This window comes from Manis pentadactyla, chromosome X (assembly GCF_030020395.1).
Source record: "Manis pentadactyla isolate mManPen7 chromosome X, mManPen7.hap1, whole genome shotgun sequence".
Classification (NCBI taxonomy): domain Eukaryota; kingdom Metazoa; phylum Chordata; class Mammalia; order Pholidota; family Manidae; genus Manis; species Manis pentadactyla.
The window spans coordinates 20,469,443-20,492,870 of NC_080038.1; the positions used below are offsets into that span (position 1 = coordinate 20,469,443).

The window sequence follows — 23,428 nt, forward strand, 5'->3', positions numbered from 1 at the left end:
GAATTTGGTCCTCCAGACCAAATACAACGTCACATCACGATAAGGATTATGTTCTTAGAAATGCAAAAGAATCCCATAGGAAAATAGTTGCGTAATGGAATAGAAAAAAAAGTAAACATGAGCAATGTTAGCTTACCTGTTCATTTTAGTCTTCAGTTTCAGAAAATAAAGTGATCTATACTTTGCTTTTCATAGCTTATTCAGTAAAGAAGAAAATAAATCTTAATTAATTAGATGTCATGTTGACTGGTTCTTTAATTCACCATACATTGAGTATCTGCTCTTTAGAAGACTCTCTTACTATTGGGCATGCTAAGATAAAGAAAATCCAGCCTCTACTCAAAGAATTTTAGAGCTTTTGAGCTAAATGCATCCAAGTTAAGATGTTGAAATACCCTCGATGAACTACAGGTAGAGTAAAAAGAAGAGGGAATTTCTTATAAGAGTAGTTAAGTGGGAATTTCTGGAGCAAGGCAGTTCGGGACTGTCGGAAACTGCAAGTCCTCAGTAGGATGTAATTTTACTTTACACTGTGTGGTGGGCTAGTTCAAGTTGCGGAACTGGTGAGTAGATGCCCACTTTCCGGCGCTATGCTTTGGAGTTAAACAGAATGCCATTTGTCTGCTTGGGTTACTATTACAAAATACAAAGGTTTGGGTGACTTAAACAACTGACATTTATACTTTAACAGCGACAGACACTGGGAAGTCCACAATCGAATGTGACAATGGACTCAGTTTCTGGTGAGACTTTTCTTCCTGGCTTGCAGTGTCCACCTTCTCCCTGTGTCCACACACAGCACAGAGAGAGTGGCTTCTGGCCTCTCTTGCTACTCTTACAAGAGCACTAACTATATCACGGGCACCCCAGTTTCATTACCTCACCTAAACCTAGTTACCTCCCAAATACCATCACACTGGGGGTTAGGGCACCAACATACCAATTATGGTGAGGGACACAAACATTAAGTCTACAGTGGAAAACTGCAGCTTTGATTACTTTGGGATTGTGGGTAAACCACAAAGAAATCGCCGCCTAGGGCAAGAAAGGAGGGTGTCCGTTGCACTTGCTCCAGTGCGGAGGAACACGGTGTTCACGGGCAAACCAGATGTTTGTGCACATAATCTACAGGGAGTTTCTGAGAAATAAGGGTGATACTCCCGTGAGGCGAGATGCCAGGAAGCCTCTGTGCCGGCACTATTTGCCCAGAGCTGCAAGAGCCAGAGCCTGCTGCATTAAAAGGGCATTTTAATTAGAATATCTCAAATGCAATTTGGCGAGCTCCAAGGGAGTGCTACCTTCATGGAGCGGGGAGCAAATATAAACAGAGGTCATTGAGAAGGAAGGGTGCCCTGGGGGGATGGGAGGACTTGCACCTTGACACAAATTCTAGGAGTCTGATTTGTATCCAGCTAGGGAAGAAATTCCACACCTGAAATAAGTGACAGATGCACTAACGGGAAAAATTACTTTGTTTTACTAGTTAGGGAGAGGTTTTGTTTGATTCAGTATTCTTTGTGCAAGAATATTGCATGTTCAATGACAATTCCTGGATTAAAAAAACATTCCAAGGGAGGTGGGTGGTATGACCTAGGATCAAAATAATAATATGAAGTGCCATTCTTTAAATGTTAGGGAGTATTCGCTGGTCATCTCCCATGTGGTTCATATATACCGTACACATTGCAACAGTACTATAAAACAGGGCTTACCACACCCACCTGGAAGATGAGGAACTTGCAGTTTTCTCAACTTTACAAGACTGGTTGGTAGCAGAGCTGGGATTAGAGCCCTGGCCTGAGTTTGTCTAGCGGCCACACTGTTCAATGCCTCTCACCCCGAGGCAGACCTTGGGTCTCTAAAATCACTTCTGTGTTCGCTATTCCAAAACATATCTCAGGCAATAAGAAGGCACTTTAGCCGAAGTACTGAAAGGAGGTCTATTGAAGGGATGGCAAATCTGAGAACAAATCAAAATGTGGAGATTGTCCTTGGGTTCTATTTTCCTGGGATCTTCCTGAGAGTGAATTCTGCCCAGGAGCTGGTACATTGCCGAGCTTCAGCTCTTCCCATCATTACAGCACCTTTTCCTTAGGATTTCCCCAGTGTGCCTACCTTCGAACCCCAGAACCTGACTGGCCGGCCAGCTCTTCCCTGTGGCTGCCTCTGAAGGCTGCACTCTGGTCTCAGTGCAGCAGACAGCCCATGTCACCTGCTCGTCCCGACTTAGAGCATCTCAGCCCCCTACCGGTCCTTCCTCCTCCGCGGATATACAGCGTCTTTATGTCTGTCTATGTGGTAATTTGGAGATCTTCCTTTGTCTCTCTCTTAGTTTTAAAACGTTGTTCCTTATAATAGGTGGTTTAAATAGCTTCTCATTATAAATTTATGAATCACCTTTACACATTTATTAATGGGCGTCGAGTTTACAACTTGTAGTTTTTTAACATTTTGAATCAAATTGGGAAGCTTTCCCACTTATTTTTGGTCCAGAACAGGATGATATGGCACTCACAGGTGTTAACTTTGGAAAGGTGGAATAACTCACTAGCAAAATTGTTGTGGTCAAAAAACAGAGCAGAACAAAATGAAAAGATTGTCGATTCCTGTTTTCCTTATCTTTTTTAGTCTCTCGTTCAGTAAAATTAAATGGCATACCTGGATTTGCTTAGCTTAGTTAAGAATTATGGAGAAATTCAATCTCAATAATTAGTTAATATGCTCATTTGCTCATTTATTCCCTTTAAATTAATTGTACATCTGCTCTTTCCAATAGTCTGTGCTATTGCTGGAGACATTAGGATTTCTGTCTGTAGGAGCAGTAATCTTATAAGGAAGATGTTAAGATACTATGGTAACCCGGAGGGACAATTAAAAGGAAAGAGGGAGGGTGCTGGGGTCCAGAAGACTACAGTGAAGTGACAGTACAGTATACATGCTCCAGGTCGGCTTGAGGAACTGCAAGTTCTTTAGTGAAACTGCAGTGAAGTTTAGCTATGTAAGGTAAGGCTGAGCGAGTGAGGATCTTCATAGAGTGTGTCTCGGATGTGAGAGACTTAAGCTTGTAGTGCAAAATAACTTCTGAATTCTGTATAAACTAGAAAACTTCCACTGGTAGAGCTAAGGCAGCTTTCTGTGCCCTTTTCCATTGCATTTGAACACTGTTTACCAAATAATTGTGCTACCTATGTCACCCAAAAACTTGCACAATTTTTATTTTGCAATAAAAAAGTTGTATTTTTATTTCATTTAGTTCCAAATATTTTTTTTAGTTTCTCTTGAGATTTCTTCTTCTACTCATGTTTTTGGAGTGTTTTATTTAATCTCCACGTTTTCGGGTTTTATCTTTCTGTTGTTGATTTCTAGTTTAGTTCCATTATTGTCTGAGACAGGTATTGTATGGTTTCTATTCTTTTATATTTAAGATGTGTTTTATGGCCCAGAATGTAGTGGATCTTGGTGAATGCTCCAAGTGAGCTTGAAGCAAAGTATATTCTGAAGTTGTAAGAAGTAGTCTATAGACGTCAATCAGATTCAGTTGATTGATGATGTTGCTGAGATCGACTATGTTCTTACAGATTTTCTGCCTGCTGTATCTGTCCATTTCTGATTGAGGGGCATGCAAGTCTCCAACTCTAATGGTGGCTTCATCTGTCTCCTCTTACGGTTCTATCAATTTTTGCCTCACATGTTCCAGTGCTCTTGGTAGAGGCATTGCTATGTCTTCTTAGAGATTTGACCCCTTTTTCATTATGTAATGCCCTTCTTTATCCCTTATTACTTTCTTTGCTCTGCACGCTGATGTGAATGCAGTTACTTTTACTTTCTCTTGGTTAAGGTTAGCCTGGTATATTGTTTTCAATCTTATTACTTTTAATCTACAGGTGTCTTTATATTTAGAGTGGGCTTCTTACAAACAACATATAGATGAGATTTACTTTTTGATCCCTGCTGACAATCTTTTGTTTTTAGAGTGTTGATATCCAAAGTAGCTTTTGAATCACTTGCATTAATATCTATCACATTTATTACTGTTTTCTATTTGTTAATCTTTAAAAATATTCTTACATGCTTTTCCTGTCTGTTGTTAGTTTTTAGGTTAAGTAGCTTGACTAGAGGAATCATTTCATAATATATATGTATGCAAAAAATTTCATTGCACACCTTAAGTATATACAATGTTTACTTGCCATGCATATCTCAATAAAAGTGGGAAAAAATGTTGAGCATTTTATGCAATTCCATTTTCTCTCCTTTTATGAATTATCCATTTTTTCCCCTTTTTTCAGTGGTTGCACTAGTGCTTGCAGTATACATTTACAACTAATGCAAGTTCACCTGTCCATTTTCTGATAGTACAAATAGCTTATAATCACAAAGTATTCCTAATTCCTAACTCCTGTCCCTTCTATCATTTCTGTCATTCATTTCAGTTATACACAGCCATAATCATCTATTACATTGTTGTTATTATTTTGAATAAATTGATATCGGTTAGATCAATTAAGAATAAGTAAAATAAGTATTTTGCCTTCACTTATCTCTTCTCTGAATGCTCTTGTTTTCTTATATGGATTCTATATCATTTTCCTTCTTTTTGAAGGACTTCTTTTTAACATTCCTTGCAAGGTTAAACATACTGATAACAAATTCACTCAATTTTTCTTTTTCTGAGGAAGTATATCTCCTTTTTTGAAGGATAATTTTGTAAGATACAGAGTTCTAGAGTGGTGGGTTTTTTTTCCTCAACGCTTAACAAATTTCATGACAACATTTAAATATTCCTTGTTTCTGTAATTTCTGAGGCCTAGTCATATGCAATTCTTATCTGTCCTCCACTATAGGTAGGTTGATTTTCCTTTGACTTCTTTCAAAATTTTTCTTTATCTTTGTTTTTCTGTGGTTTGTGTTTCATATACTATAACATGTGGGCTGTTTCCTCACGACCAAGCAATTCTCCAATACTCAGTGGACACTGACTGGGTGTCCTTCAGGTTTAACTCAATCCTGACACCATCCACCTGGAGAATGCGTCAGGTCCTCCAGGCTAAGGGCTCAGTCCCCCAAGCCTGCCTCTACGTCACATGCCAGTCACGAGACCCAGGAAGTGACTATAGCAAGGAGCAACCTATACTTCTGACTTACTGGCTGCAAAGTTCACAAGTGATTGTCAGTCCATCCCCCTCCTTAAACTGGAAAGGCTGTATGGGACTGGAGTTGTTTACTTCCCTTCCACCACATGGAAGACTAGAAAAGGCTAGAGCTAAGTATTTCCTTTCTCCCACTTCAGCTGAACTGTGATCAAAGTCTAATTTAGGCTCTGATAATACAGTTTCTCCTGAAGACAGGCCTTATTAAGAGGAATGGAATGCTCTGGAATATTCTAAATGATCACTTTTCCCTCCTCCTGCTGGAAGCCCAGGGGAATTTTTTCCTAATCTTTATTATGAGAATCTGGTGGAGCTCCTGGAGGTAAAACATACAAATGTGCAGAGAGTTTTTAACTCATGGACTTTTCCACAAAGAGTGCCCAGAAATTTTTTAATTACACAGGTCTTCAAACCCTGATACTGGTTTCCATGCAGGTTTCTGTTACTGGTTAGTTCTGATACTCCATATTGACCTCTCTGTCCCTCTAATTTTAGAGGCATCAGTTTGCCCTGTTGTCTTACTTGTCTGGAAGATCTAAGATTTGTTGATTTGTCAGTTTGTTCAGCTTTTTACTTGTTAGGAAGGAATGATAACTTCCAAGCACCTTACATTCCAGACAGGGAACTGGAAGCCCATTATTTCTTCAGATATTCTTTCTTCCCCTTTCTTTCCTTTCTATCTGAGGCGCCCATTCTTTGTATGCTTTTATATTTGAGTGTCTTTCCACAGGTCTTTTAGGAAGTTAAGTTTTCAAAATTATTTTTTCTTTTTAGTTCTTTACACTGCTTAATCTCAATTGATCTATAGTCAAGTTTTCGAGTCTTTCCTCTGTCCCTGGACCATGCCTGGGCAGCCCTGGCACCAGGACACCATACCAATGTCCACGTGGTCTCCAGCCACCCAGCTAAAAGCACCCAGGCATATGCAGTCTACAAAGGTGATATTCCTACACAAGGCCATGCTTTAAGACTGGGAGAGGCACCTCTTTTGCCTAATCAAGAGAAACAAACACGGGAAGTGAAACAAAACGAGACAGAGGATTAAGCTGGAAACAAAAGGATAAGACAAACTTCCGAAGATGAACTAAATGAAACCCAGTTAGCAACCTATCTGATAAGGTCAAACTAATTGTTACAAAAATACTCACCAGACTTGAGAGAGAAATGGATGAACTCAGGGAGGATAGCCACAAAGAGATAGAAAATATGAAAAAGAACTAATCACAGGTAAAGAAAACAATAAATGAAATAAAATTACACTAGCGGCAATCAACAGCAGATTAGAGAATGGATTACTGATGTGCAAGACAGAGTCATGGAAAGCACTCAAGCTGAACAGTAGAAAGGAAAAAGGGTACAAATGAGGATAGGTTAAGGGACCTCTGTAACAATATTAAATGTCCTAACATTCACATTACAGGAGTCCCAGAATGAGAAGAGAGAAGGAGATGGGATGGAAAACTTATTTAAAGAAATAATAGCTGGAAAACTTCCCTAACCTAGGGAAGGAAAAAGACATCCAGGTCCAGGGATCACAGAGAGGCTCAAACAAACTCAAGGAATTCCACACCAAGACATGTAATAAGTAATATGTCAAAGATCAAAGACAAAAAGAGACTTAAAACAGAGAAAACCAACAGAGAAAACCAACAGTTACATACAAGGGAAACCCCATTAGGCTATCAGCTGATTTTCAACCAGAAACTGTATAGGCCAGAAAGTAGTGTCAGAATATATTCAAGGTATTTACAGGAAAAAACCTACTACAAGAATACTCTACCTGTCAAGGTTATCATTCATAATTAAGGAGAGACAAAGAGGTTCCCAGATAAATGTAAGTTAAAGGAGCTCACCACCACTAAACCAGTCTTAGAAGAAATATGAAAGGGAATTCCTTAAAAGTAAAAGAAAAGGCCATAACTAGAAGCAGGAAATTTATGAAAGATAAAATTTCACTGGTAAAAGCAAACATATAGCAAAGGTAATAAATAGATCAATCATTTAAAAGCTAGTATGAAGGTTTAAAGACACAGTAGTAAAATCAACTATTTCTAAAAATTAGTTAAGGGAATTACTAAATAAAAAGGTGTAAAAGAAAACATATAAAAAACATGGACCAGTGGAATAAAAAATATAGTGCTGTTGGAATACATTTGACTTGAAGCAACTCTCAACTTAACACAGAGTATTATATATGTAAGACATCATATGTAAACCCCATGACAGAATGGATAAAATAAACAAAACCTGTAGGAGGCTCACTTCAGTCCTAAAGACATTCATGGAGTGATACTGAAGGGATGTGAAAAAGATTCCACGCAAATTCAAATTTTGAAAAGCTAGAGCAGCAGTACTTATATCAGACAAAATAGACATTAAAACAAAGATTGTAACAAGAGACGAGGACGTTACATAGTGGTCAAGGGCGCAAACCAGCAAGAAGATATAACAATTGTAAATAACTGTGCAGTCAACAGAGGAGCACCTAAATATATGAAGCAAACATTAAGAGTCAGAGAGAGAGAAATTGTCTGTGATACAACACAGTAGGGGACTTTAGCACCCAACTTACATCAATAGATAGATCACTCAGACAGAAAATCAATAAGGGAACAGTTGCTTTGAATGACATAGTAGACCAAATGGGCTGAATAGATATTCACAGAACATTTCATCCCCAAACGGCAGAATACGCATGCTTTTCATGAGCACATGGAACATTCTCCAGGATAGATCACAAGTCAGGCCACCAATAAAGTCTCAATAAATTTAAGAAGATTGAATCATATCAAGCATCTTGTCTGACCACACAGCATGAAAATGGAAATCAGTGATAAGAAAAAATAGGAAAAACACAAACATATGAATGCTAAATAGCATGCGACTAAACAACAATGGGTAACAAAGAAATCAAAGAGTAAGTGTAAAAAAGTACTTGTGGCATAATAAAAATAAAAACCACAACGGTTCAAAAATCCTTGGGATGCAGAAAAACACCTCTTAAGGAACAGTGTTCAAACCCCACCCCATTCTTGTTCATCGAACTCACATCCATCTAAACATTTTGTAGGTTAAAATTCTAATTCTTCAGGACAGCCTTCCCAAACTTATTGAATCAGACAGTATCCTACTATATTATCTCCCTGTCCTTTTCCTTCATAACCTTTAACAGTTTGTAATAAATGAATATATGTGTTTATTGAATTTATATACCTATCTGTCTCCCACCAGATGATAAACTCCATGAAGGCAGGGTCTGCCCACATTGCGCTCACTATTTTACCCTCAGCTCCCAGCACAATGCATGGCTAAATTATTTACCAATAAGTAACTATTGAAATAAGGATTGTAATGTTTTATACTCTGAAAAATACTAAAGTGGGAATGAAATATATGAAGTCAGGTTGGTACTCAGAGTACACAGAATCAGATCATGTTCACTTGATGTAAGAATGCATAAATCCGATTTTGAAATTACACTTTTGACTTGAATAAAAAAAGACAACTAGTCATCCACCAGATAAAAACAAGATAGATTCTTTCAAATAAAAGAGCTAAGCTATGAGCGTATTTCTTAAGGGTCTTTTCAACTGAATGCTTAAGATGATTCTGTCATGAATAATTCCCGTACAATAAATATCATGTTAATTTTTTCCTCATGACTTTTATACTAGTTTACAGTTGAGACCAATTTTGCAAACATCATTTTGATTATCAAAATTATGAATACAGTAGGAAGCAAAAACAAAGAAAAGTCTAAAACAGAAAGTACTGAACATTGTCGACTGCAATACATGAAAATAAAAGTTGTCTATCCACTGCCAAGGAACCCTTGCCACTTCTGATCTGAAAATGACTTCTGATCTTTCTCTTTTGAGATCAAATCCCTCTTCTCTCTATTTCTTGGTCAGTCTAAGCCTTAACTATCTTTATGACTTTGGTCAAGTTCCTGGTTATAGAAATATAGACTAAATAGATGAATGAAGCCTTCTTAATTTCATGAGCATCAGTTTCTTTGCCTGTATAATGCAATGAATAGAATCCACACCACAGTCTATATGTGATAAGCTACATGGCATACTTCCTAGCGCATCATGGAATAATGTAGTTATTAATAAAACTTATTGATCAGTGCAGTTATCAATAAGTAGTTAAAGTAGGTATTATTATTTTTATTTTAAAATACTTTTCCTACCTCCTTACTTTTCAACCCTCATATTCCTATGGATGAATAACACACAAAAGTTTTAGAGAATGGCCTGGGGAAACCTGTGTGCCCCATTCCATTACTCAGCCACACTTGGACTTACAAAGCAGTCTGGAAAACGAGGCTCATTACATTTTTCTAGGCACAACCACTTCTTTCTTAAGACACAGTCTACTTGTGTGGCAGTAAGTTGGTACTTGTCTTCCCATTCCTTCTTACCGACCCCATGAGTGCACACACATACACTGAGACGGTTAGTTCGAAAGTCCCACTAAGAGGGAAAATAAGGAGAAAACAAATGAACAGCAAACCGAACCTCCTAACTGATCCCATTTTAAATGCTCCATATACTCAATATCCATTCAGAACTTGCAAACAATATTTGCTTTTCGGATAAAATAGATACTCTTTCTATATGTAACTTTAGTAACTGCTAGTGTCTAAATAACCATACTTTTCTCTTTGCATGGTGAGTATCCTCTACTATTGTTTTTTGTCTTAATTTCAAAAAGGTATTTCCAACAATACTTATTTTACAGACAAAATATTCAGGCCCATTGAGTTTAAATTAACTAAACTTGCTCCTTGGTAGGCATGTGTTTTCCTCCTTAAATCATTATAATTTTCCCACTTACAGCCAAGAAAATATTTACCAACTACCTGGTCACAAAGTAACATCGTATTATTTATATGTTGTTATCATATTTGTGTGGCAGATTACTCCTTTCCAAATGAATTAATATCTCTTCACTTGAAATTCCATTTATATTACTTAGGCGTTTCCTACAGAATCTAAAATTCTTTTCTGTTTTTAGTGAGCACCAGTGACAAACACTAAATACTTACAATAGGTTAATCCAATAATATCCCAACAATCATCAAGTACACAGGCATTCTGGAGGCGAGCCATCTCTGAGCACAGATGTCCTGGTTCCAGTATATGTTCCATGCATCGCTCCTTATTTCGTTGTATGAACATTCGTATACCTTTGAAAAGACTAGGATATAAGACTGACTATCTCATTACTTCTTACACTTAAAGTTACTGTGACGGAAAAAAGAATGAATGAATTGTAAACCCTGCTAATTTCCATTTTGTACTCCGAACTCATACACACAGGCACTCATTCATTGCTGGATACTCTACTCATGGCATAGTGCTTGGCCTTATATATGTATTGGTTAAGTAAGTGATAAGCAGAAAGTCATTCATGAGTTGATGAAACAATATGAAGACATTAATATGAAACAACAGACACAGTGAAGGCCAATGTCTGAATGCAGACTTTCAGTTTGGGAATTAGAGGCCTGAATCGTGCCTACTATGGCAAATATCCCAGTGGAGCAGTTGTCTGATGGATGCTGACAGGCCACTAGGCACAACTGTTTCAAAGACGGTAAAAGGAAAACCCAAAGTATTGGAGGCTTTAACACCTTTCATTCTAACATTTAGTACTGTACACACAACTTGGGAGATCCAGCTATTGTTATGGTAAAGAATTCTGTAATCATTTATATTTTTAGGTGTGATAGGCAGAATTGTAAGACTGCCCCCAATGGCTCCCACCTTTATAGTCCCCTCCCACTGAGCACAGGAAGCACCTGTGAATATGATGGGCTATCACCCCAACGATTAAGTTATGTTATATGACAACAGTTGACTTTAAGAAAAGTAGAATATCCTTGGGGCACCTGACCGAATCAGGTGAGCCCTTAAAAGGGTCCACCTTCCTGGAGAAAGGGATTCAAAGTGCTGGGGATTCTACATGAGGGAGAGTCTCCCCGGCTGGATTTGACAGTGGAGCGGTTCACAGCAGAAGGAATACAGTCAACTTCTAGGAGCTAAGAGTGGTGCCTGTCTGACAGCCAGCAAGGAAATGGAGGCCTCAGTCCTATAATCACAAGCAACTCAATTCTACTAAAGAGCTGAGTACTTGAAGTGGAGCCTCGTCTAGAGCCTACTGAGAAAAATGCTGCCCAGCCAACAAGACACCTTGAGAGTGAGGACCTGAGCAGAGAACATAAATGAGCCACCCCTAAACTACTGGCAGAACTCTAAGGTAATAGACGGATGTTGTTTTCAACCATAACTTCTTATGCAGCAATGGAAAACGAATGCGCCAGATATCTCAAAGGATGGATCAAGACTGATTTTTAGGACTTTCTCCAAGTTTCAATCTGGTAACTATTTCTAAACATCTAGTAACATGTAAAGTTCACAAAGCATTTTCTCATGTATACTTTTATTTAATCATCTCACCAACTCAGTAAAAAGAATATCCTTATTCTCCATTCTAAATTTCTTCTCCATTTTAAATTTCCTTTTTTTTAAAGTCTCGTATAGGGTAGACTCATTGCTTGAGATCACCAAGGTAGACAATGAAATGACGTCTAAAATTTAAGGTAAGGCAAGGGATAATTAACTAGCAATGCTCTTAAAAGTGTGAGGCCAGGATCAGTATTAGACACTAAAGTCTCACCAGGACTGCGACTAGGGTGAAGCAAGTGAGGCATTCACCTTAAGCCCCAAATTTAAGGTAAGGGGTGAATGGAAAAGTCTTAGTCATCAAGATAAATCATGTTTTAATTCACTATTTTAAAAGAGTTTAAATTAGTGCCAAAATTTCAGGTAGAGAAATACCACACTTTTAAATAGGGACACCATCCACGGACCAAAAATAAGGTTAGACAAGCGAGGAACTCACTGTCAGGGCCATGCAAGTGTAGGGTCAGATCCTGTATTAATTTAAAAATGGGATATTTTCTTCCTTTCCCACTCACCTTAGTTCTGGCTGGCCCTGACTCAGTGACCTTTGACATTTCCTTATCTTTCATTTACTAGGAGGTATTAATATATGCTCTTACCTCTGAAATACACTTTCTACTTAGTTATTTTGGTTGCCTGGCAAGTGATACAGCTATGTGTTCAAAAATATAGTTCTCTTGATCTGACAAACTGGCTATATTGATTTGAGTATGATGACAATAGGTCCTGGGCTCAGTGAAGACAGTGCATCCAGTCCTCTAAAATGGCCTTGATCACTAATTGGTCCTGTTTCTCCTTAATATCATTCTCTTGGCTGGAGCTGATGTCTGAGGGAATGGGAAGCCTTCAGAAATCCAGTCTTTCGGTGGCAATGTGACCATTGAGGTGGTTGAAATGGTATTGGAAACAGCAGGTTTAAGGCTGGACAGTTTGTACAAGTTGGACTGGAGCAGAAAGTCGAGATGAACAAGGTCGTCAGCCACTGAAAGGCTAAAGGTGTCAGAGGCCAAATCACTCCAGATGACCTCTCCCTGAGTGCTCCACTCAGGGAGAAGGAGGATAGGTGGAGGGACCAGGGAGGTAGTTCTAACAGTTGAATGGTAAAAAACCAGGTGTATAACCTATTGCTCCTTTACCAATTTGAGTGTCTCTGCTGTACAACATTCTCTACTTCCAGGCTTATTAATCTAGAAACATGTCCAAAAAGTTAAGTATTCAAACAGTAAATATTCATTCAAAAATCTAAATATTTAATTTACTGACAAGTGAATTGAGAAGTTGGAAAATCTATGTTAACAAATGGAGACACTGTAATAGCTTATTTATTCAAACAAACCAGGTATTTTTGCACTGACCACATGAATGAACAGAGTCCTGATATGAAGTCCATTAGGTCACCCCATACTGAGTAAGTTTGTAAACCCAGAGGAAAGAGTGCCACAATGTAGTTTTTTGCAACTACATTGGTACAATCTAACATAGTTAGCTAATTTTCAAAATCATTGTAAAATTATCTGTTTTCCAAAATAATATCCTACTCTAGGTATAAGTGATACGTCATGTGACAAAGACTAGGTAGGGTCTGATCATTAATTATTCCAATCCTGCTCATTAATCTTGATTACAAACAGATGAATTGTTCAACCAATTATTAACTGGTTTAGTTCTCAAGCAAGATTGTTTTGTTACCTAAAATTACAAAAAATATATGCAATTTTGGACTAAAGAGTTGTCTAATATTCATTAGACAAAGGGAGATTAGTGTTCTTTATCTCTATAGGCAGTAAAATGGGGCAACTCTAAAGCTTACCTCAAGGGAAAAAAAGGAGGATAACAAAAGTTTCTGCCTATAGATATATTTCAACCAATAATCTTAGAAGGAATGACAGAATTAGAGACTTACAATTCAGCAGTCCTTAATGGATTAATGAATAGCAGTGATGGCCCTTAATGACTGCCAGCATCACTGCAAGTGAAACAACAGACATTGTGACCCTCCTAGTAGAATTGAACGTTGTCACCTGTGAAGTGCTCCTGGCAAACAACAAAACAAATAAATAAATAAACCTTAATCTGAACAACCTTCTTTCTATATCTACTGAAGATTATTGATGCTGACTGTCAGGTATAGTGAGCTATTTCATTCTCTATTATGTTGTATATGTTGACAATCTCTATAATAAAATAATTTATTTAAATATCATGTCATTGAATTAGAAAACCCAAGTTAAATGGCACAATTTTTAAGAAGATATGAATCACTAAATAGGTCCATAAAGAAATAGAAAATTTTCATTGACAATACAAACTGAAACTGTTCTTCTGCTACATTTTACCCTCCAAATGTACCAGGACCAGCCAGGTTTAAAGGCTGTTACACCAGATAATGAAGGAAAAGCTAATCATCATATTAAGTAAACTCTTTCAAACCATACAGGGTAGGAAATTAGTCAACCACTTTAACAGGCTAGCTCTCCTTGATACAAAGGCCAGATGAGTGTGCACCAAGAAAAGAACACTTAAGTCAAGCTCATTCATATGGACATAAATTTGAAAAGAATTCATAGCATATCCAGTAGAGCAGTGACTTAAATGAAGAAATAGGCTGTGACCAATGAGTGCAAGGATCATACCACATTAGAAAAAACAGTGAATTGGAATTCACTATGTTAATAGATGGAGAAGAGAAAGCATTTGATCATGTGTAGAAGTAAAGAAAAAAACCCTTTGATTGATGCAAATTCAACGCTTGTTCATGGTATTAACTTACAGCAAATTTAACTTGGAATGGCATTTCCATATTGTAGAATCAACACCAAAGATATGTAAATGTGAAATGCCAGAAACATTCCCAATAAAGTCCACAACAGGATGCACAGGCATGGTACAAATTCAACTGTTCAAACCTGGACTGGACGGCATAGCCAGTATTGAGCTATACACAGGAATACCAGAATAAAATTATGAAAATGAAGTGAATGAAATAATATGATCCTCTAATTGAAGACTCCAAAGAAATTGGCTGCCAAATATTTAAATGTGCAAGAAACTTTAGGAAGCTGGTGCAAATGATCATTATAATAAAATCAGGAGTCCAGCCACACAAAATAAATAATTAGAATATATAATGGAAAATATACCATTCAAAAAAACAGCAATATACAAAATATACCTATAAAGAGAACTAACAAATATGTGCATGATCTTTATGAAAGCGAGCATTTAAAAAATTACTGATAGACTTAAAGGAAGTCTCAAATAGAGTAATACACTCTTTATTAACAGTGAGCAGAATATTGTGCAGATAGTGACTCTCCTTAAATTATTTACAGATTTGTCTTACCTGATGGGTTTGGCCTCTGGTCAGCAGAGATAGTGCAGAACCTAAATACAAGTCATCGAGGTAAGACACAGAGAGAGCACTGAAGGAAGAACCGGCCCCAAAAGAAGGGTCCACAAAGATACCCCCCCATGCTGCCCTCCAAGCTTGGTAGGTCCCAAGCATGGCTACGGGTTCAGGTCCCCCCTTACTTCATACTGGGGGTTCTAGGGAAATGAGAACCTTGGTCTGAGGTCCACTGACTCTACTTTCCAGAGGGAGGAGTGGCCCTGTCAGGAGTCAGAAAAGAGTCATGTGCGAGTTCTGCGTTAATATGCCCCTAGAGCAGAAGAGAAGGGAGGCCCAGAACATGCCTCCCCTAGAACCACCCCCAACGGCAGCTACGACACTGGGAAGCCCAGTGGGCGTGGCCATAAGTAATCACAGGACTTCCGTAGGCTGTGCCGGTTGGGTGCCCCGCAACGGCTGATGTCTGAAGAGGTGTGACCTCAACTCAGTAGGCGTCATCTCAGGATTAGACAGGTATCAAGCTGTGTAACTTTCGCTGTAACTGAAGGGCCATATTCCCACGGGAAAGTAGGGGGCTCCGCAGAGCCCCAGCCTACCCCAGCGTGCCCCACCCCCACTCTCAACTGTCAGTGACTCAAACATGCAGATAGCCCTAACACCCATCACTTCTGCCTAGGGGATTTGGGAGGTTGGATGCTTTAGTCTGAAGGGGTACCTTCTAATTCAGCAGAGGGTGGAGTCAAAGGACTCTCGTTAGAGTTATATCTGAGGTGACAAGCCCCTACAGAACAGAGGAGGTCCACAGAGTCCCATTTGCACCTGTTTTGAGGGTTCCTAAAACAGTACTCTTAAGGGAACCAGCAGAGGTGGCGTTTCTTAGAGGCAAGGTAGAATCTCCCTACTGAGGTTGTGCATGCCATCTCTTCCTCCGTCTTTTAGGGTGACCTTGTCATCAATCTGATTGTGTGCACTTGTGCCTGTTGTCCTTGACCAGAATCATGCCTCGTGGTCAGAAGAGTAAGCTCCGTGCCCGTGAGAAACGCCACCTGGCCAGGATGGAAAGCCAGAGCATAGAGGGTGCTCAGGCCACTGCTGCAGCAGCTGGAGAGGCCCCCTCCCCTGCCAGTCCTCCCTCTGAGCGAAGATCTCAGAATGTGCCTGCTGCTGAGACACCTAGCTCTCCTAGGGCTTCTCCCAAAACTACTGCCAAAGCTGCTACAAGTGCCAAGTCAGATAATGATGCCAATAGCCAAAATAAGCGAAGCTCAAGGTCCTCACAGGGCGTTGAGGACTTCGAAAGAGGTCCTTTACACAGCATGGTGGTTTTGTTGGTGCAGTACCTAATGCAGAAGTATCAGAAAAGGGAGCCAATTACAAAGTCAGACATGCTCAAGCATGTTATCACAAAGCACAAGCATCATTTCAATGAGATCTTCAAGAGAGCCTCTGAGCACATGGAGCTGGCCTTTGGTGTTGATTTGAGGGAGGTGGATCCCATCAGGCACTGCTATGTCTTTGTCAACAAACTAGACACCGCCTTCGATGATCCGACCAACGGTGAAGAGAAGATGCCCAAGACCGGCGTCCTGATGATGGTGCTGGGTGTGGTCTTCATGAAAGGTAACTGTGCCCGGGAAGAAGATATCTGGAAAGTGCTGAATGTAATGGGTGTCTATGCTGATAAGAAGCATTTCATCTATGGGGATCCTAAGAAGCTTGTCACCGAAGATTTCGTGCAGCAGAAGTACCTGGAGTACCGCCAGGTAGCCGGCAGCGACCCTCCCTGTTATGAGTTCCTGTGGGGTGCCCGGGCCCACGCCGAAACCAGCAAGATGAAGGTGCTGGAATTTCTCGCCAAATTGCATGATAGCGTGCCGAATGCCTTTCCATCCTGGTATGAAGAGGCTTTGCAAGATGAGAAAGAGAGGGCCCAAGCCAGAGCTGCAGCCAAGGCTGCAGCCAGGGCCCGCATTGCTGCCAGGGCCAGCGCACGGGCCACAGCCTTGGTTCGCAACCCCTCCCAACACTAAGAGAAGTCTGAGGTTGTCTCTTCACTTTTTGTTTGAAAGGTGTGTCCGCAATGTAACGGGGGGGGGGGGGGGGGGGGGGCGGGGGGACGGGCTGTGTGAGCCTGGGTGGGAGGGAAGGCTGTGGAGGGGGCGGAGGGGGATGGACAAGCGTCTTTGTGCTCCTGTTGTGTATCTGTAACTTGTAACTTTACTTTTTTTTTTTTAGGTTTTACTGAAGCTGAAGCAGATTTTTTTCTTTGTGGAAGGAAAAAGCAGTCAATATTCTAAGTAGTGATGGTCAGGGTGGGTCCGGAGGGAACGCAGGAATATCACCTTTCTGTTTCTGTTCTATATGGTAAATTGAGACTTCTGTCTAGCCTTATTTTTTCCTTCCTTTCTTTCTTTCTTTCTCTCTTGCCTTTTGTTATATTTCAGATGTTTCTTTAGTAGAAAGTTTAAATAATTTCAGACTCTAAGCTTATTAATGATTTTGGTTGCCTATTTTTTCCTGTTCAATAGATTTAAGAGAAGGTGTTTTATTATTTTGCAAGTCAACCTGGGAAACATTTCATATTTACTGAACGAGAACAACAAAACATGGCCTTGTAATAGGCATTTCCTTAGAAATGTGCAAAGAAAAAAAAGCAGTAAAATTATTGAGATCAAAAATAGAAGGCAAAGAAGAAAAAGTTGTTCAGTTCCTGGTTTCCCTTCCACATTTTAGTCTGTTCTGTAAAAATAAAAGATACAAACCTGGATTTGCTTAGCTTATTAGAGAATATAGGAAAAATGAAATGTTTTGAGAGAGAAATAAAATATTTGAAAGCAAGAATTCATGTTCTCTGGCTCATTCATTTCCCAAATATCAATAGAACATCTGCTCTTTGAATGTCACTGTTTTGGAAGTGGGGAAACTAGCATATGAAACACCTCTGCCTTTAGAATTTTACCCTCAAGGAACGGTAATCATAGAGGAAAGATGGCGAAATAATATGTAAGACATACAGGACAAATGAGAAGGAGTCAGGCAGTAAGGCAGCAGGGGGAAGGTTAGGAGAAGTGGGATGGGGAGGGTGTGGGGCTGAAAACAATAAGGAGCAGTTTCTCTGGGTAAAAGCAGCTTGGGTGAGGGCAGAACTGCAATATTTCCAGAATCTCTCAGCTGGCCCTGGGCATCTCCATATCAATAGGTATTTCCAAGGGGTAGAGAGAAGTAGCACATCTCCATATCAATAGGTAATTACAAGGGGGAGGAGGGCATAATTGGACCAGAGAGGTTGGGTGGGGCCCCTTTTTGCACCAGGGTCCAGAGAGACAGGGGTGAGCAGAAGTGAACAACTGCTTGTAAGCAATAAATGCGTTTCTCCCACTTTATTTCTCCCTTTGACTGATTTCAGTTCAAAGGCATTTTGCCTTGGGCTGAGAAAATATTTCCCCCTCACCAGAGTTACTGTGGGTTTGGGGATACCACCAGCTCCTCAGTGGGATATCCTATGACTGCAAGCTGGTGGTGGGCTCAGTGAGGCTGTGCTGCTGGTCAGCACGGGCCACATATACAGATGGTGCTCCTTAGTGTTGAAAGACAAAACACTGGAAGTTAAACCTGCTCATAAGAGTTCCTTATTTTTTTAATCAGGTATACAACATAGTGATTCGACCATTGTATACATAATGAATTGCTCACCACAGTAAGTGTAGTTACCCTCTGAGACTTACTTAATATCATCGGTGAACCAGAGGAACACGTCCTCCTGTGGCAGAAATGATAGGTGTCCTACACTCCTTTTCACATGCAGTTGAACACAGAGCATGATCTAGATGTTTTACACAGTACATCTTTAAGGAATTTCTAAAATAAGGGTGGTACTCCCTTGAGGTGGGATGCTGAGAAGTTACCAGGTTGGCTCTCTCTGTCCTGAACTTGGTAGGAGAACAAGGTCTCAATGGATTAAAAGGGCATTTTAATCAGGTTATCTGGAGTGTAATTCTGTAAACTCTTAAGGGACAGCTCTAGATTTGATGGCTACAGAATGAATGAAAATAGGGGTGGTGTGACTGGAGAGGCACCTGGGAGGGAAGTTGTTAATCTTTGAGACAAATTCTAGGACCTCTGAGTTGCACTCAACTGGGGAAAACTGGCCTACACTCAAATTAAGTAACTTATCTTCAAAAAGGAGAAAACATATTTAGTTTCATTTGCTTATCTAATCAGCATTATGGCCTAATATGGTATTGTTTGTCCTAGAAAGCTGCATATTCTGTGACATCTCCTGAGTTCATAAAAAATAAATCTCCTCAGAGCTAGAGGGTAGTGTCCTATGCAGTAAAATAAAAACTACCATGCATTAAAGACCTAACATTTTCCAGTTATTCTGCCGAGTGCTCCGTATCTATCATATGTCTTCCAATAGTCTGATGAGATAGGGCTTATCAGACATACTTTGCAGATGAAGAAATTGTAGTTTTCTCAGGTGCACATGGCTGGTAAACGTCAGAGCTAGGACTAGACCCCTGGCCCAAATTTCTTTGGAGCTCACACTTTTCCACTTTTCCAGCCTGAGGCAGACTAATCCTTTCACTACTCCAAGATGCATCCGGAACAACTGAAAAACAAGGGGTTCTAGCCAAAGTGCTTAAAGAAGTCCTGGTGGAGGAAGGTGAATTGGAGAATAAATCTCTCCTTGGGGATTGTCTTTGGGCTGCATTTACCTACAATCCAGCTGCCTGTCACCCCATGGTTCCCTGGCTTCTCACTTTGCCTGGGTGCCAGCCCGAGTCCCGCACCACCACTGTCCTGCCATACAGCTCTGTTCCCTGGGACCTCCCCAGTGTGCCCTCCTGTCCAAATTGGAACCTCCTCTGCTTACCAGCTCTTCACTGTGTCCTCGGGAGGCTGCACCCTGCTTCCTGTGATCCAGGCAGTCCAGAATCACTGGCTTCCCCCGCCCCCCAGTTAAAGCCTTCCAACTCTCTACAGGTGTCCCTTGGAGGTCCCCTCCCTCAGGGGCACCACAGACAGTTGTTTAGATACCTTAACTGAAGTTTTTATTACTACAGCTCCACTCTCCACCATAAGTTATCTGGAGCCTAATTCTCTACAACAGTCTCAGAGTGTATTGCAAATGAGCTGCTGGTTAGCGTCTTATTGTTACAGAACATTCTGGCTCTTGGAATGTAATGGCTGTTAGGTTTTGTAAACAATGCAGGCATTGTCAGTAGGATTTTAAAGGGGTGCCTAAGTAGAGACTAGCCACTGAACACATACCCCAGTGAGTGAGCTTACCTAGGTGGGCAGTAACCAAAGCTACTTTTGGAGATGAGGAAAGATCATGGCAGTCACTGTGCAGCGAACATCTATGGAGGCTGAATTCCTCAGTACCTAGAGTTCTTCTCAGAGGGGGACAAATGGTTTGCTGGCAGACACGCTTTCTTTGAACAGCAAAGATGGAAATAATTCACCACTCCTCTCAGGTGTCTTATCCCAGTCCTTGCCCCAGAGGAAAGTCATGGTTTGTGCTGTGTCTACTGGCACGTGTAACAGCTTCCTGCGTGCTCAGTCATGCTGAGGGTTGCCCAGACTCACACGTTAAGGTTGTGACCATGCTTCAGTACAAGAACATTCTCATCCCTTGGAGACTCTAGAATTGATGCAAAAGGTGAGTGCAGAAAGGTGCTGTGGAGTGGAAAAGGTGAGCCCTCCCTACTGAGGTTTTACAGGGTCTTTTTGAAAATTTGACGTGATCCTGTATTTGAAAGCACCTCCCACGTACCAGGAGAAGAGAAAAAACGTTGGACAACTGCAGGGCAAATTTGGCCTCCTTAGAAATTTCACAAAGAATAGAGGGGGTTGTTTTCATAACATCTTTAAGAGTTGCTCTTTTATTGAGCATCTACTCTGCAACAGTTTATGGGAGAGACTGCAGCTGCTCATTCGCATCCTGTCTTATGCTCCTTCCTGGGCTGCTGGGGAAATGCTCAGTCCACTTGTATTTAGGAAGGGTTATGTGGCTACCACTGACATTGAAAAATGAGCAGCAACAATATCACCTCCAGGCCAAGCTATTTGGTAGCCATTATGCCACCTCCACACTTTCTGTCCCATTCAGTGGCCAACACAGATGTCCCTTGTTAAGAAGTGGAGCCACTTGATGGGAGCAGCCTGGACACCTGGGTCACCTGACGGGGAGGCCCCCTGCCTACATGCATCACAGTTTATGTGTAGAAGAAATGAACTTTTGTTCTTTGAAGCCTCTGCAGGTCTGCAGGTGCTGTCTGTTGCACCAGCTAGCATTGACTTTACTTGATTTGTGTACAACTGCTAATTTTGTGGCTAGACATATTTAAATCTTTTAACTACAAAGGTAATAGTATATATTATACTGTTACATATATTCTGGCTGAAAAAAATTCTAACCGAATAAATTACAATCTCCCCCTTTCCTCAAAATACAGCACCTCCCTCAAATTGATAACCGTAGTGATCAATCTGATGTGTGTCCTTTCAAAGCTGATATGCGGCTTTTTCATATGTAGATGTGCTATAAAAATATACTGAATTTTTAACGGACTTGATTAGCAATACACACATTGTTTTGCCTCTTGACCTTGTCACTTAATGAAATGCAGGACAGTTCCTTGAAACCACATATAGATCCACCACTTTCTTTTAACTACTCTAGAATTCTTCTGTTTTCTAAACAGGTTTATTGCAATATAATTGATATACAGAAAACTGCACATATTTAATCTCTACAATTTGACGAGTTTTGACATATGTACACACCTGTGCAATTCACCATGATCAAGGTGATAGTCCATCACCTCTCAAAGTCTCCTTTGTGTCCCTCTGGTTTTTTCTTTTTTGGTAAAAACACATAACATGAGATCTACTCTCTTAAAAAATGTTTAAGTTCATAACACAATGTTGTTAACTATAGGCACTATGCTGTAGAGCAGATCTCTAGAACTCATTCAGCCTGCAGAACTGAAACATTATACCAACTGACCAACTCCCCACTGCCCTGTACCCTGAGCGCCCAGTAACCACAGTTCTGTTCTCTGTTTCTATGAGTCTGATCATTTTAGGTGCCTCATTTAAGTGGAACCATGCGCCATTTGTCCTTCTGTGACTGGCTTACTTCACTTCACATAATGTCTTTCAGTTTCATCCATGTTGTTGCAAGTGGCACGACTTTCTCTTTTAAGGCTGAATACTATATCACTGTGTGTGTGTGTGTGTGTGTGTGTGTGTGTGTGTGTGTGTGTGTCACATTTTATTCATTTATTTATCTTGGATGGACATTTAGGCTGTTTCCACAACTTGGCTATTGTAAATAGTGCTGCAAAGGACATGAGAATACACATATTACTTTGAAACACTGATTTCCATTCTTTTGAGTATATTCCCAGAAATGAGATTGCTAGATCACATCGTAGTTCAATTATTTGAGGAACTCTCGTACTGTTTTCTATAGTGGCTGCACCATTTTATATTCCCACCAATGATATACAAGTGCTCAACTTCCTCACATCCTTGCCAACACTTCTCATTTCTTTTGGTAATAACCATGCTAACTTATATGAGTTGATATATCATTGTAGTTTTGATTCGCACTTCCCTGATAATTACTGACGTTGAGCACCTTTTCACACACCTTCTGGCTGTTTGAAGGGGAGATCTTCAAGAATAAGATAGGAGCACTCAGGGCATTGCAAGTCTTCATTACGCAGAAATGTTAGTGGTGTATCAGAGGAACTCCAATTATCATGTTCCAATCTGCCCTTCCCCCCCAAAAAAAAACACAAAGAAAAGGTAAGGATTATCGTATGTTTGTGTGATAATTAATTTAATCATTCTCCACCTAATGGACAGTTTATTTTCCATTTGTTGCTATAACTAATGGGACAGAAACTGACATCTTTGAACATGAAATCTTGGGCAAAGGTTTTTTCTCATAGGAAAGACAAAGCAAAGTGCAAACTTCATTAAAGTGGGCAGAGTGTGAAGATTGAAAATTTTTACAAATATTGCTGAACTATTCTTCCAAAACTGCCACACCTATTCATAGTCTCTCAGATTAATGTGTATGAAGACTTCTATTCTCAAAGGCATCATATCATCATTCTTTTAGATTTTAGATTATGTCATTATTACTTTAATTTTTATTTCCTTTTCTGAAATAGGTTGAGTATAAAATTCAATTAATCCCTTACCCATACAGAGCTGAGTTTCTGCATTAATGTCTTCAGCACCCAGATTTTTCTAGGAATACTGAAATATCAGCAAGATATCCCTCCTTTACTTGGAAAAGCAAGGACTTGATCAGAATGATCATTTGCTGGGCAATGGAGACAGGCAGGGACACCGTTAGCTACTGAAGATCTGAGGTCAGAGCAATTGTCAGAGTCCATGGGAGACATTGCATGCGAAACTTCATCCAGACCACC

General features: G+C 40.0%; 1 protein-coding gene and 1 non-coding gene across 2 annotated transcripts; one reads left to right on the forward strand and one right to left on the reverse strand.

The window, feature by feature from the left end:
- Positions 1-15,970: 15,970 nt before the first annotated feature.
- Positions 15,971-17,002, forward strand: LOC118926196 (melanoma-associated antigen B18-like). The gene has a single exon (XM_036912767.2). The coding sequence runs from the start codon at positions 15,971-15,973 to the stop codon at positions 17,000-17,002; it is 1,032 nt and encodes a 343-aa protein (XP_036768662.2).
- Positions 17,003-22,667: 5,665 nt separating this feature from the next.
- Positions 22,668-22,811, reverse strand: LOC118926315 (U8 small nucleolar RNA). The gene has a single exon (XR_005030410.2). It is a non-coding gene; the product is annotated as a U8 small nucleolar RNA (small nucleolar RNA).
- Positions 22,812-23,428: the final 617 nt, after the last annotated feature.